This window comes from Rhynchophorus ferrugineus, unplaced genomic scaffold (genome assembly GCF_030347505.1).
Source record: "Rhynchophorus ferrugineus isolate W39M unplaced genomic scaffold, kcgeb_rfMv2 rfM11, whole genome shotgun sequence".
NCBI classification, from domain to species: Eukaryota; Metazoa; Arthropoda; class Insecta; order Coleoptera; family Curculionidae; genus Rhynchophorus; species Rhynchophorus ferrugineus.
Window position 1 is genome coordinate 26,160,394 of NW_027472590.1, and position 15,136 is coordinate 26,175,529.

The 15,136-nt window shown below is 33.2% G+C and overlaps 1 protein-coding gene across 5 annotated transcripts in view; it reads right to left on the reverse strand.

Moving 5' to 3' along the window:
* Positions 1–132: 132 nt before the first annotated feature.
* The window catches only part of mlt (tubulin folding cofactor E like protein mlt), a 31,584-nt gene continuing 16,580 nt past the window's right edge, over positions 133–15,136 (reverse strand). For all 5 annotated transcript variants that reach the window (XM_076417825.1, XM_076417828.1, XM_076417824.1 and 2 more), the window contains 8 exons: positions 11,800–11,927; positions 11,600–11,744; positions 11,156–11,540; positions 7,765–8,012; positions 3,616–3,800; positions 3,327–3,558; positions 990–1,108; positions 133–864 (listed from right to left, as the gene is read on the reverse strand). In XM_076417825.1, coding sequence (XP_076273940.1) covers positions 825–864; positions 990–1,108; positions 3,327–3,558; positions 3,616–3,800; positions 7,765–8,012; positions 11,156–11,540; positions 11,600–11,744; positions 11,800–11,912 — 1,467 coding nt within the window. In that variant the 5' untranslated portion in view covers positions 11,913–11,927 and the 3' untranslated portion in view covers positions 133–824. The remainder of the gene's footprint in view (positions 865–989; positions 1,109–3,326; positions 3,559–3,615; positions 3,801–7,764; positions 8,013–11,155; positions 11,541–11,599; positions 11,745–11,799; positions 11,928–15,136) is intronic.

The window sequence follows — 15,136 nt, forward strand, 5'->3', positions numbered from 1 at the left end:
ATCCACAAACTACTAAACATTCGACATTGACATTCATTTGTTTTGCACAGCTAACTAGATTTTGCCGTTCTTAATGAACCGTCATATATATTTCCGTATAGGTGGTGGTTGGGATGAAAAATAAAAACAGTATTAAATGATATAATTTATTTACTACGATCATACATTCTTAAATTTCTACAAGTTAACATAACATCTACATAAAAGAATTAGCACATTCTTAATCTAACAATTATCACAAGAAGTCTTAGAGACCCTCTATGCTATGTATTTTTTTAAAAATTTTAAGTTAATGGATATCAATATTGATGCAAAAAGTTTCGATAATATTTCAAGTATCACATTGCCATAACTCACGTTATATACGTGATGTGTGGAAATTGGGAAATAATATAAAACACCCAATCTGAATTAAAGTCAACATAAATAAAATATGTTTGTTTCAACATTACAAGAACCGAAAACTGTATAAAGGTTTTTTAAAAAATTAACAAACTTATTGCCGAATGAAATCACTAAATCATAAAACTACATGGCAGTTTTAGAGGAAATACTTTTACAAGCTAAAATTATGTCCTCGGCGTTGTATCACATAAAATTTTAAAGGATAATGTTGGCATTTTCTTTTTTATTATATTATATACAAAAAAGCTTCAAATCAACATGTGATGTATTAGTGATGGACTGACAATGGAATATACCATCGCCAATACTGTTATAAACGTTAGAAAAATACCGATGCTTCAATATTTATTAGTTTTTAAATAATATAATTAAATTAGTACTTGTGTTATGCTTAACATCGCTAAGCTGCTTATTCCTAGCTAGAGGTTGTACATTGCCCTCTCTTCCTTCTCCGAAATCCTATTAAATAGTTTATCTATTTAGAATAATCCAAGTACGACTAAGTCGACAATTAAAAATAACAAAAAACTGTGCAACAGTAGATTGAAACAAAACACAATAGTAATAAAATAAAATGTAATTACTTGGACTCGCTCTGGGTTCTTCTTTTGCACTCAATTTTGCAGATGATCAATATCTCATCACCTGATCGAATGTTGTAACTGTACAGCTGTTTCGAAGGGAACCTCATCTCTTCCGGGCCCTAATGTTGAAAAATACAGATCAGCTGAGTGGACTAGAGGTCGTAACTCAAGATCTTTAAGTTCACAAGAATGTATTTACATAAAATATATTTATCAATACCTTCGCCATTTCATGAAAAAGTTAATATAACGGTCTAAGGCATTAACAAATTGTTTGTAAAAGAGCTGTTCGTTCTGGTTCTCATTTCTTTATTTTTTTCTTGGTAATTTGTTTTAATTGTTGGGAATTAAGACAGACAATACAAGTCAATCACGAATTGGTTTAAGCTCGCTGCTATAGATATTATTCATCTGCGCTTACAGTTTACATAATACGGTTATTTCAAAAAATATATACTTGTTATAGTTAGTCTATTATTATTCTTATTGAATTATTAACGCCCAACAATGAGCGACAAGAGTTGCGACACATTGTCGATTCTGTGATCCTATTGCCTCACTCAAAGATTGAATGAAACTCATATTTAACAGAATTAAGTGAGGAGATTGAGTTTTCATTTGGTGGTTATAAAAGAAAAGAGAAGAGAAAAGCAGGATGCAGGCAGGCCACAAATATTTCATAATTTATTTTTGTTTTGTTTACAATTAGTGTAGTAATGGTATTACAGTTAATTCTATATATCGCATTAGAGCTAATTTTTTTCCATTTCAATAACTGTTTTGAAAATGTGTTTTACGTGTTGTTGTGTTTCAAACTTTTATTTTCATTAAATATAAAATTTTTAGTTAAAATCCAATATATTTTTAAAAGATATTCTCCTATTCAAATATATATTTATTATATTGAATAAATATGAAAATTGTTTTGTGAAAATGGTGAAGTGATTTTATTATTGACTAGCGACGCGCCCCGGCTTCGCACGGGTGCAATGCTGATACTAAATTAAATACACTACAGAAAAAATATGAACGTTGTATATAAAAACATAGCGGCCCGCTCCGACTTTGCACGGGCATAAAATATATATGCCTATGATACTCAATGAAAACATGATTAAAATCGATCCAGTATTTTTGGTTCATTCATTACTGCCCTTGGCCTGCACGCATTAAATTTGGAGTAAAACAATTCCTCTTCCCCTATACTTACTATGAAGATTTCCTGCTATCTCTAATATATATCTATATCTAAATTCATACAATTTTTATTACATTACACATTTTTAAACGCAAATTTTAAATTTGTAATATCTCCGAAAATATTTGTTTAATTTACATGCTGTAAGGAACCATATTGATCTATATTAATTGCACACTGTATATAAGGTACTTAATTCGATAAGGATTAATGCCGTATTGCTTAAAATAGCTTCGTAAATAAGCCATTTTCTCACGTAAAAAGTAAACAATAAAAATGGTTAATGTGGGTTATCCCTAAAAGATAAACATACACCATCGCGGACTTTTTTGTAGACCTTTTTATGGTGTACAATACTGTAGTACATTAATTTGATCTAACTCGTAGGGTTAGGCAGCGTTTTTGCTAATTGCTAAATAAGCCTAAAAAAATAGGTTAATTTACGACATCACGTTAGAAACCTCTAAAATTAGCAATGTTGCCTTAGTATATTATGCATGTATTATACATATAAACCTTCCTCTTGAATCACTCTATCTATTGAAAAAAACCGCATCAAAATCCGTTGCGTAGTTTTAAAGATTTAAGCGCACATAGGGATATAGGGATAGAAAAGGCGACTTTGTTTTATACTATGTAGTGATCTCAATAGTTCTATAGTTTAAAATTAATATCGAAAATATTGTATAAAATTCTATTTTGATTAAAAATTACAATGTTTTCTCTCGAATCATTCTGGCTGATTTTCTCATAGTGGAACAAAATGTTGGATGCTGATTTTGTTGGAAATGTTAAAATAGAGTGTAATATGGGTAGTCTCTCGCCATTATACAGTACATACTGTGTTAACTGACTGAGACTAGATTAAAAATATTTTTATTGTCCCGTATGTATTGTTAAATGTGATTCATCTATAACCTTCGTAATTTTTGTTGTAAATTTGTATATTTTGATTAAAAATTGTTTTGGTTCAGAAAATAATATATCTTTTATGATTCCTAACCTGCCTCCAACTTTTTCAAGTGCCGAAAATATACAATTTTAATCAAAATCAGTACCGAAAACCCCGTTTTTGAAAAAAAAAATTGCTCAATATTGCAACGCCCATTAATTTTATTTGATATCTCGCTAAAAATTACCTGAATATCTCGAAGATCTTGATCGACGTAGAACAGACGCATCTTAGCGGCGGAAAATCCGGCGAAACCTTCTAATTTCGATTTCAGGTCGCTCACTGTCCTATATACGTCCACCGACCTGACTTCGCTATTGGTGCCGCATGTGAAAGTGACGCGGACCCGTTTCTCCGGTCTCAGGTCGACATTGACCAAGGGATCCAGTTTCCCGTGAATCTGGACCAGCTCGAAATACCTACAGAAACAAGCGAGTGTCGTCATTACAGCGATGTAAACGGGGAGTAACAGTTACCGTTCCGGACGATCACTTTCCGGCTTGTCCATGTAATATCGGATGAAGGCTCTCTCGGCATCTTCTCGTTCTTCCTCGCTGATCTGACCTCCGCCGTTCAACGTTTGTACATTCGGTAATCGGGCTATCAACAGTTGCCGTCTTTCGTGTTCAGTGTATTCGTTACTCTCCCATAATGGACAACCCTAAAGTAGATAATAGAAAAAGTTTATGTTAAAATAAATTATATTTGATAACATTTTTATTCAATTATTTTATTTAGATTAGAATTTCGTTGTATGTCAAAGTCAAAATGAACTAAAACTCTGAGTTGATGCGGTAACATTGCGACGTTTTGACGTCACAAATTTAGATGACATATGTACAAAATAACTTTGAATAGACTATAGACTATATACTGAAAGGTGGAGTCCGTTAGTGAGGCTTCAATATGAAGTGAGTATGTAAGTCCTTTAAAATTAATTTACACTCAATAAAAGCCTTTTTAACATGAAAAACCATCAGAATCTGAAGCAAAAAAAATCGGACCCAATCTGGTAAGAGACGCTATGAAAATTTTGAATGAATACTAGAAAATTGAAAATATGAATTAGTTTTTATCTACGTTTATACAGCTATTTTATTGTCAAACAGGCTGAGGAATACACTGACCTACACCCAATATATTTGGGTGTTCCGCAGGGCAGTGTTCTTGGCTCATTGTTATATTTATTGTATATAGCTAACCTACCGACCTCAAGAAATACTACTGTTGCAACATATGCTGACGATACAGCGGTTTTATCATCACACGAGGATCCAATATCAGCCACACGAAACATCCAACTTCATCTTAACAAAGTCGAATTGTGGTTGAAAACGTGGCGTATCAAAGCAAATGAGACAAAATCTACGGATGTGACATTCACCCTTTCTAGAAGAACATTTCCTTCAGTAAAATTGAATTATCATCAACTTCCGCAAACAGACAACGTTAAATATGTGGGAATGCATTTCGATCGACGTTTGACATGGAAAAAACAAATAGTGACAAAACGCAGAGCAACTTGGGGTTAAACTAAACCAAATATACTGGCTGATAGGGCGTAAATCTAAATTATTATTAGATAACAAGGTTGTATAAGTCAATACTTAGGCCCATTTGGACCTACGGTATTGAACTGTGGGGTACTACTAGTAAATTTAACGTAGATATCCTACAGAGGTTCCAGAATAAAATGTTGCGATTCATCGTCGATGCCCCATATTATGTGTCCAACAAACTGATTCAGCGCGATATTCCCACAGAACCCATAACATGTGTGATTCGAAGTGTTAGTGTGAAGTACTTTCAAAAATTATTAGTGCATCATAATGCACTCGCCAAACAGTTAAATGTGCGCGATGACAGTGAAGTGCGTGGGCTCAAACGCAAACTACCATACGAACTGATTAATAGACACATAGAGTGAGATTTAATAATCTCTAGAATAAGCTAGAGTAGTTTTAGAATAAGTTACTATAGACTTTAAAATAAGTTGGAATAGTATCTAGAATAAGATTTAGATTATAAGTTGAACAGTAGATCACTTACTGAAGTGATTTTCTTATTGCCCACAAAATATATAATAAAAAATAATAATACAGCTTTATATATTATTTATTGTGCTTTAATTATTTTGATAGTATTTGGATTCAATCGTTATATATACATGCAAATAATTTAGTTGTTTATTAGTCGCTTTTGTTGCACAAATCACATGTCGGTTTACTAATGTTATTTAGGACTTTTCACATAGGCTATTGTTGCCCAACATCCTGAACATAATTTGCTGCAAACAATAAATCCGGACAAAAACTGTCAATACCGAAAAAATAATTGGAATTAAATAAATGTGGGCGTAAAATGTATACGATATATCGGGAGAGACAAAATTTTACTTACAAAATTGTGACAGTGATTAACATTTAACTCAGTCAAGGACGGTTATAAAAAGATGAAGGTGGTTGTCCTGACGGAAACCTTGCATAAATAAAAATATAATCAAAAGTTGGAATTATAACTTAAAATCTACTTAAAACAATAACAGAAATAAAATACATCGTTATGAATTCACATAAGATTTTTAGATAAGAAAACTCAAACAAAGAAATTGTTTAAAAATACCAAACTCTAAAAATAACTATTGCGATAACAATATTTAACATCATCATGATACGTTAACCAATTTTCAATTTTTTATCTTTCAAGAGTGATATATTTAGTCCAACGCACCTCTAATTTTTTAGAGCTTCTTGGTAGAACGATTTTTCTTAGCTTCTGTTGAATTATACCAAAATGCCTTTTTTATTCATTGTTTAATCGAATTATAAAAGTTACCGTACACTTTAGACGTTAACATTATAAAGTGGCGTCATCTATAGTGACGTTTTATAACAAAACAAGAGTTTTTTTTAATCCAGATATAACATGTAGTTAAAGATGTGTATATAGTTCCGAAACTAATCATGATTTTATTGATCTTTCTTTACGGTGCAGAGTACAGTTAAAATAATATGGTTTTGCCCTTCCTTAGATGACTAATGGGCTGTTATATCGAATCATGTTCATGTCAGATAAAAAACAATCTATACCATTAAAGAACAACGGCATTGTTAGACGACGTATTATGTGTCGCTAATAAAGTGACTTAATGATAAAGCAAAATCCTTATATGTTATCAGTGACAATTACTAACTGAAAACGTCATAAAATGATGAAAACAAATCTGGATATAAACAATAAAATCTAAGACGCACTAACCGGTTATTTGCGTCTTCCCAATTGAACTTGAGAGAAAAAAAAACCTATTAAATTTCATGGAGTACATTAAACCACGCCTCCGCAGCAAATTACCATTTTAGCTATTTGTAGAGATTTTCGTCGGACGAATACAAATTAGAATATTTAAATTTTCATAGTTTGGAACTGGTTACCAGTCGAGTTATTATAAAGTCTTTGCTTTCATAACTGAAGGTGTTGGCGCAGCCACCAAAATGTTTTTAAAATGTTGCTATTTGTAACAGGTCAATTGAAAAGTCACTGGCCTACCATAGTAAAACACTTTTTTTGGCAAAATTAGTTTTCTTCACTCTTTTTAAGATCTGAGAACAGGAAATAATCGCTCGGGGCCAGATCTGGGGAATACGGTAGATAGATGGATTTTTGCCATCGTTTTCACTGACTTTAGCAGCACTTTATTTATCTTCAAATGCGGTCGTTTTTCGACGATTTCTTCCTTCAAACGGTCCAATAACGCTATGTAATAGTCGCTGTTGATGGTCCTTCATTTTTCACGGTAGTCAATGAAAATTATTCCATGCGCATCCCAAAATACAGACGCCATAACCTTGCTAGCCGACTGTTGCATTTTCCCACGATTTGAAGCGGGTTCATCGTGTGCAGTCCACTTGGATGACTGTTGATTGGATTTCTGAGTGAAATGATGGAACCATGTTCCATCCATTGTCACATATCGACGCAGAAACTCAGTTTTATTACGCTTGATCATCTTCAAACACTGCTGCGAATCATCAACTCGTCGTTGTTTTTGGTCAAAAGTGAACTCGCGCGGCACCCACTTTGCACAGAGCTTTCTCATATCCAAATATTCGTGAATGATATGATGTACACGTTCAGTGAGTATCTTCAAAGTGTCTGCTATTTCATTTAATTTCAATTTACGGTCATTCCAAATCATTTTTTAATGTTTTCGTCGGCAACAACCTCTTTTGAGCGTCCACTGCGTTTACCGTCTTCGGTGCTCATTTCACCACGTCTAAACTTAGCATACCAATGATGGTTGATTTTCCTGGGACAGTGTCTGGAAACCCGGCATCAAGTCAAGTTGTTGCTTCAACTGTATTTTTTCCCCTTCAAAAAGCAATATTTTATCAACACGCGAAATTTTTATCCATTTTTTTCACAATAACAAAAGTTGCTTCACTCAAAATGCTATAATTCACAAACTCATGATCCGATAGCTGTCAAATTTATACACGCAACTTTTGAGGGTTAGGGCTAACTGAAAAACATATATATTTAATTCTAGTAGTGCCATCTATGTGTCAGTTATATGGGAAAGAGTAAAATGACAACATCACATATCCTTCAATTATAAGTGGACTCACCTGCACTCGGACACACTGCAACGCGGGGAATTTAGATAGTCTCTCGATGTCGTCCCAGGTAGACAGATTCGTGGAATTTAAGTTCAGAATTTTCAGGGACTTGAAGGCGTCGTACGGAGCCAACTTTGATTCGGTGTCGGAGGTTTCGCAGTTCTTGTTCGAGCATTCTTTGCAGGAGTCCTCGAAGTCTAGCGAACGAATGGGACATTCTGCTAGCACCAACGACTCCAAGTTGGGAAAAGCGTATCCTGGAAAACAATAATGTCAAGTTAGTGTTTGTTCACATTTATTTTTAATCCCTAGCTGTCTATTGATGGAATACGGATTGAGTAGACACAGAGTAGTTCCTTTAGTAGATTAAGGGATACTTTAGGCGTTTTTAGATTTTCTCGTTATCTGATCGAATGATATTTTGTAATTGGTACTTAACTATCCAGTAGATAAGAACAAAAACTTGGTCGAATGAGATTTTAAAAATTTATACACTTGTGCCATCTTTCATCGCTATAGATGAGATATAATTAAAACAAAAGACTAAGGGGTGAGGACCTCATAGTATTATTTTGATATCTCTCAAGGTTATGTTAATATCAGTTTTTAGATATAAAAGGAATTGTTTTATGATTTATTTCAGAGTTCTCCTCATCGTGAAAGGGTATTGCCACATCTGGACAATCTTTCTAAAGTCCTTGAAGTCAATCAATTCCAGACCAAGGCTCCCTCCAAGGTTTCACAGTCTTCATTCTTCCACAGTTATCTTTATCTCATATTCGCCTATTCATCTCTCCAACAAATCATATTTTCTTTTTTGTTCTTCCAAAGGCTGATCTTATAGTTTATATAAGTTGCTGGTTAAAATGTCGAATAATGTTTAAGAAAATATTAAAATATGCCATCCGATTTTACGTAAAATTGAATTGTGGGTATGCCATTTTGATTGCTATTCACCATCTTCAGACATTCAAATTTTATTATGGAGACGAGTCGAGTACAGTAATGCAATGCTAAGGTTGTCTGGTGAAATTGAAGATTTTTCGATATATTTAAATTGATAATGATAGATGAAGCCCATTTTCTTCCCAATGGCCACGTCAATAAACAGAACAGTCGGTTTCGGGAACACAGAATCCTCATTTAGTTCATAAAACAACATTGCATCCACTAAAAACAACTATATGGTCATAATTTTTTGAAAATGACTAAGGTGTTGCCGTTACTGTTACTGCTGAACAGTGCCAAGGTATGGTTCGAAATTTTAAAATCGAAAGATTATGTGAATAAGCCCCAAACGATTCAACATATTAAAGACAATATTTGTCGCGAAATTGAAGAAATTCAGCTTCAGATGTTGCAGGATATCATAAAAAAGCCTTAAAAAGAGCCGAAAGTTGCAAATCGCGGTTATCATTTAGCCGATATAATTTTTCAATCAGAACGAAAAAAAAAATGTAAAGACCAAATAATCTTTTTATGAATACTTATCTTTTCTTTGAGCAAAGTTATAGGAAATTAAAAAGGGTAGCGGGACTTTTGCCCCACCTGTTATAAGATGCGGGGAGGTCAAAAAGTAATAAAAGTTCTTTACATAACAAATTGACCTCTAATTTTGGTTCTCAATATACTATTTTCTTCTACTTTTAGTTTCTTTAGCCTGTTACTTCAGTTACTTTTCCTTTGTACCATCAATAGTTATTAATGTAATATTATTAATATGTTACTCTTTAGTTTTACTCTTTTTGAGATACATTTACTTTTTTTACTTTTTTGTTTTCATATGACTGCAGTTCTTGCAGTTATAATTTAAATTTAGAATTTTTAATAATTTCTCTGTTATGTTTTTTCTAGTTCTTATTTTCTTTTTATCATATCCTACCCAAATTAGAGCTATACTTTCTGTAGAAAAATGGTCAATATTTGCCTTAGAATATTTTTATTTTTAATATCATTTTATTTGTTGTTATAAATTTAACTTTTATCACTATCTCCATGTCCCCATTTCCTTATACCATAATTACTAAATATTTAAAATTGTCCACCTTAACTAATTTTTGGTTTCCAATTTCCTTCTTTCTTTATTGTAATATCTTCTTTTGACTATTATATTTAGGTCATCTGAGTCTTCAAGAGTAGTCCACCTCCTGAGCTGACTGACTGAAGACCTTCTGGAAAGGTCTGAGAGAACATCTCCTATTTATTATTATGAATTATTTTCGCCGGTTTTGAATCTTAGCTTAAAAGTTTTTTTTAATTATGTGAAAACGTTGAAATAATTTTTTAAGTTATACACTATTTAAAAGCATTTTAAATGTTAAAAAAACTGAACGATTTCTCAATCATCACAACTTGTATATTTGGAACTAAAACGGTATTTCATCATGATTCAGTAACATTCGACAAACCACCATTGAATTAACCTACCAGGATTGCCAATTACCAATTATAATTTCTATACTGTTGCGAAATACTACTTCGTGGCATTGACGATATGTAAAAGGGTATGTGGTAACTCAGGTTTGGCATCTAAATACAAATACTTTTCCAATATTTAGCGAATTTAATTTTTTCACGTGTGAAATAAGGCAGGGGAAAAAGTAATTTCGGCCTTCTTTAACTGATTGTTCAAAGCCATATATTTCCAGTAATAGTGTCAAGTAAGTTATAGTATAAGGGGTTTCAAAGGTAGCACTCCATAGATCATTCTCACAGACAATTTACATAAGAGTGGATATAGAAACAAGCCCGACACTTGAATTCAACACTAATGGATTAACTTGAATTAAACACACATCTCTAGTGTTTCGACAAAACCTGAGAGAGAGATTGGTCGGGAAGTTTTGGCCTGGATGGTATCTCGTCCGACTATTACTTCATAATATCGGATCGGATCGATAATCGATCAAAAGTCACACATATGATTGATTGGTGATCAAAAAATGAGGAAACCGAAACTACTTTTTCCCCAACCCATTATTTACAGAAGCAAACATAACCAAACGTTAAAAAATTACAAAATAGTTAAAGCTTGCGTCATATATCAGCTGAAACTCATTAATAACGCGAATAAAATACGGTTTTAATAGAAAATGTGAATATTAGACGTGTAATGAGAGAATCAGTGAAATAACACATGTTGAAATGGTTGTTAATTAATCGCTCAGCTGCATGTATTTCAACTACCCGTAATGGCATGAAATAATACATAACATTATGTATTTTCACCGAATACATTACTTCCCAACGATGGAGAGAATGAGATCATGATTAAACGCTTCAAAAAAAAACTCGCTTTCGCCAATTTCTCGATTAACAACAAAATAGCAGTTTAAAAATTAATTTCTCTCCTGACAATACCGAGCGTGGTTATCATTTGACTTCCTCAACGGTCCTTTACCTAATTTCGAAATCTCCTTCCACTCCTGTATGGGATTCCCGGTAAAATGTAATATCCGGATCACTTTGTGCTTGTGTTTGAGCTTGTAGTTCTGGCAGTCGCAGTTATCGTTCTTGTTCTCCGAACATTCGCAGTCGCTCTTCCTGCCGTGCAATTCGACGTTGTTGTAGTCGTTAAGGCTGAGATGGAGCTCCTCCAGGCACGGCAAATGGTCCAAGATTTCCTGAACGCTGTTCCAGTTCACGTACGTCGAGTTCAACACGAGGCTGCGCAGCTCCTCCCACCTCTTGCTCTTGTCCAGACTGACTTCCAACGGTTTGGACAGAACGTTGAAGCTCAGGTTGACGAACTTCAAGCGGGGCATTTGTTCCAGTATCCCAAACACCTGAAACAGTTCGATTCGTGAAAGTTATCGGTTGAAGGTCGTCCTGCGTAGTCGAATACCTCAGTCCAGTGGTTTAATTTGTTTTTGGCCAGGTCCAGCTCTTCGACGTTCGAGCATTTTGCCACCAGAGCTTCTCTTTCTCCAGCCGTTGCAATATCACAATCGTTTAATACCAAAAGTGCAGGTACAGCTGCTCTCGGAGATCTAACGAGGACGAGAACGTCGAATTTCGTCATGTTCAAGGTCGCCGGGTACTTACCTGCAAGGCACAAAGATGGCTACGGAGATGCCGGCTGAGTCTGAGTCAGGACTTGAATCCGAATCGGCTGCTTCTCCATATTTCTGTTCTAAGGCTTCTAGTAGTGAGGGCATGATTCAAAATTATAGCTGAAAATGAAACACAAATATTAACACAATATATTATAGCCCTTCCAATAAAATAACCAATGCACATCAAAGTTTATAATGCATTTATAATGTTTTAATTTTAAAATTTAATTTATAAATAATTTAGAATCTGACAACAAAATACTAATGTAAATAAAATAATGAAATAAATAAAGTTATAAAATATGATTTATTTTAACATTATAGTACATATAGTGGATATTTATTGAAAGACTTAACTACATTTTATTAAAAAGACACAATAATTTGTAGGTTACAGTTTTTTTATTATATTTACATTGACATATGACACCAGTGTGACACCAATACAAATCAAATTTTATACACCGATTTGGTTACATATTCCGACATATCAGACTTCATTCTGTCTCTTTTTAACTAGAGTAATGCTAATTAACAAAATGAGAAAGAAAAACGCTCTGAGTTTAAAGGGGATTTTACGTTTTTATAAACTGAATTTGGCAATACGTTCGACTATAGTCAATATTTTCCTTCTCATTTTATTCTATTTAAAAAGTGACACAATGTTGTCAGACGTATGCAAAATTCTTGAAAGCAATACTGATAAGAGGTTATAACTCTGACCTTTAAACTATTGTGGCTGTATAATTAACTATAGTTTTTAGATGTACTATAATATTAAAATAAAATTTGATAACATTCTTGTTAAATTATTTTATTTAGATTAGAATTTTGTTGTATGTCAAAGCCAAACTGAACTAAAACTCAAAGTTGATGCGGCAACATTGTGACGTTTTGATGTCACAAATTTAAATGGCATATGTATAAAATAATTTTGAACAGACTATAGGATAGAGTTATAACGTCTTATTACCATTGTTTTCAAGAATTTTGCAGACGTCTGACAACTTTACGTGTTTGAATTGATCATGCAGCATTGTATCTCTTTTTAACTAGAATAAAATGAGAAGGAAAATATTGTATGATTCTGAAACGAATTTACAAACTGCTTCAGGCAATATATTAAACATCATGATGACGTATGTACAAAAAACTTTGAATAGACTATTCAACAAAACAGCCAATGCACGACATCAAAATTTATGACGTCAGCACGTCGCAATGTTGTCGTATCAAAGCAGACTTTGTGTTTACGTTTGCCGGTTTATTTTGTACACATTTGGCAACAGGGTCGACCGCTATCAACACAAATCGCCTTTTATAGATTGATTCGGTTACTTGTTCTGACGTATTAGACAGCATTCTGTCTTTTTTTAACTAGGGAAAATGAGAAGGAAAAATCCGTTCCGGGTTTAAAAGGAATTTTATATTTTTACAAATCGCATTTGGCATCATATTCGACGTGTACCATATTTACTTAAGAATAAACCGTAACATTTCATCAGGCACTCGCTAAATTCTGACTGATTTCGAAGTATTTCAAACAAAAAGGTTCCCCGACCACCAATAGTCCGGCAATTTAGAGATAAAAACTTGGAATTACTTGCAAAAACTATTTTATTTTAAGGAAAGACTAGACGACTTGTTGAGCGTTGAACTAAAGTGTTCTTTGTGTGACTCTAACCCTAAAACGAAGACCACAGTTCCCTGCTGTTTATGGAGCTCCAAAGTTGATTGCATAAACAAGTACACATATTTAACTTTTGCAAAAAAATAAATAATACAATAAACAAGTGGAGTATCTTGTCTTCCCTTTACATCAAATATGGCTAGACAAACAACTGAAGCCACAAGACTGGGGCTGGAAAATAACTGATACAATTTTGGAACCTATTCAAACTTTATTGTCACCTGTTCCGGAAACATTTCTTAACACTATTTTCTGTAAAAAAGACTCTAGGCCTAAATGTGGATGTAGAAAAGTACCTTGCTCGAATATTGATTAAATACTGTTGACGAGGATTCATCAGTTCATCAGTCAGTGAAGAGATAGCTGACATACCTTCATTTGAACAATTTGTGGACATACAGGAAGACGACGAAGAGTGAGAAGAAGAATTCGAAGAGGACATAATTGTTGAAATTGAATTTGAAGATTATAAATCAATTCATTAACAACTGTCAATATCAAATATATTAATAATTTGAAACGTCTAAACTGACCGGACTACAACTGCAGGTGATGATTCCTTCGAAGAATACTAATTAGCGTTGCAAAATCGTTCATATTCGCTCCAGTCGCTGCATCGCTTCTTTGTTTTCTGAATCGAGCAAAGGAAACCGATCTGTTTGATTTATCTGATATACAGTACATGTTTAAATAAGCGTACAGATATAGTAAGGTGTGAAACTAATATTTCCTTGAACAGGATTAGTCATAAACGAATGTTCTTTGATTCTAATCCTGTTATTGTCATGCAACGCCGATAGGGTAAAAGTTGATAGCCACATTTCTTTTTTAAAATATTAGATTTAAGATTATAACAATTTGTAGGAATTTTCGCGAAATGTCAATGTATTTTTTAACTGGGTATTTTTATTTAGAAAAAAGGAAAATTTATTTTTATTAGAGGAGTATATTAGAAAACGGTTATTAATTTATTCATTTATAGTGTGGGTGCGACGTTTCTTATAATGCAGGTGTTAGTATTCCGTAGTTCAGTTAATTGCACTTTTTTTTACCATATATAAAGCTAGTGTAATTGTTATTTTTATCCTGTATACCTGAATTTTATGTTTTTGTTTTATTGTAAAATAGAAGTCGTATTGAGCCATGTTACAACCAATCGAGAGGTAGAATCCAACGTACTAAAACAGCCATTTTGGATTTGACCCTGGAACTGGTAGGAGCTCTGTTTTGCCAGGTTAAGAATTTTGTTGTTTACAGATTATTTGTTCTTGTGTACTGTTCATATTTTGACTAAAAATGGTAATGGATAAATCATCGATTTGTGAATATTGTTAAAAAAGCTATTATCACAATTTTAATCTGACCAAACAATTCTACACTAAATTCATTAGATGTTAGGTCACATTACAGATAAATATGACTCAATGTCCTTTATGTGAGTATATCTCATCAAAATCACAGCTTGTTGATCATATAGTCAATCGGCAGCATTAAAATTGAACGTGAAACATTGAAGATTGGCTCGCCTGAAGATTTTTAAGGTTGAGGGTCGGTAAAAATATTACTACTTTTAAATTTGATCGTAATCAAACAAGAGTGTATCAAAGAATGAGAGGTGAGAATTATTAACATTGGA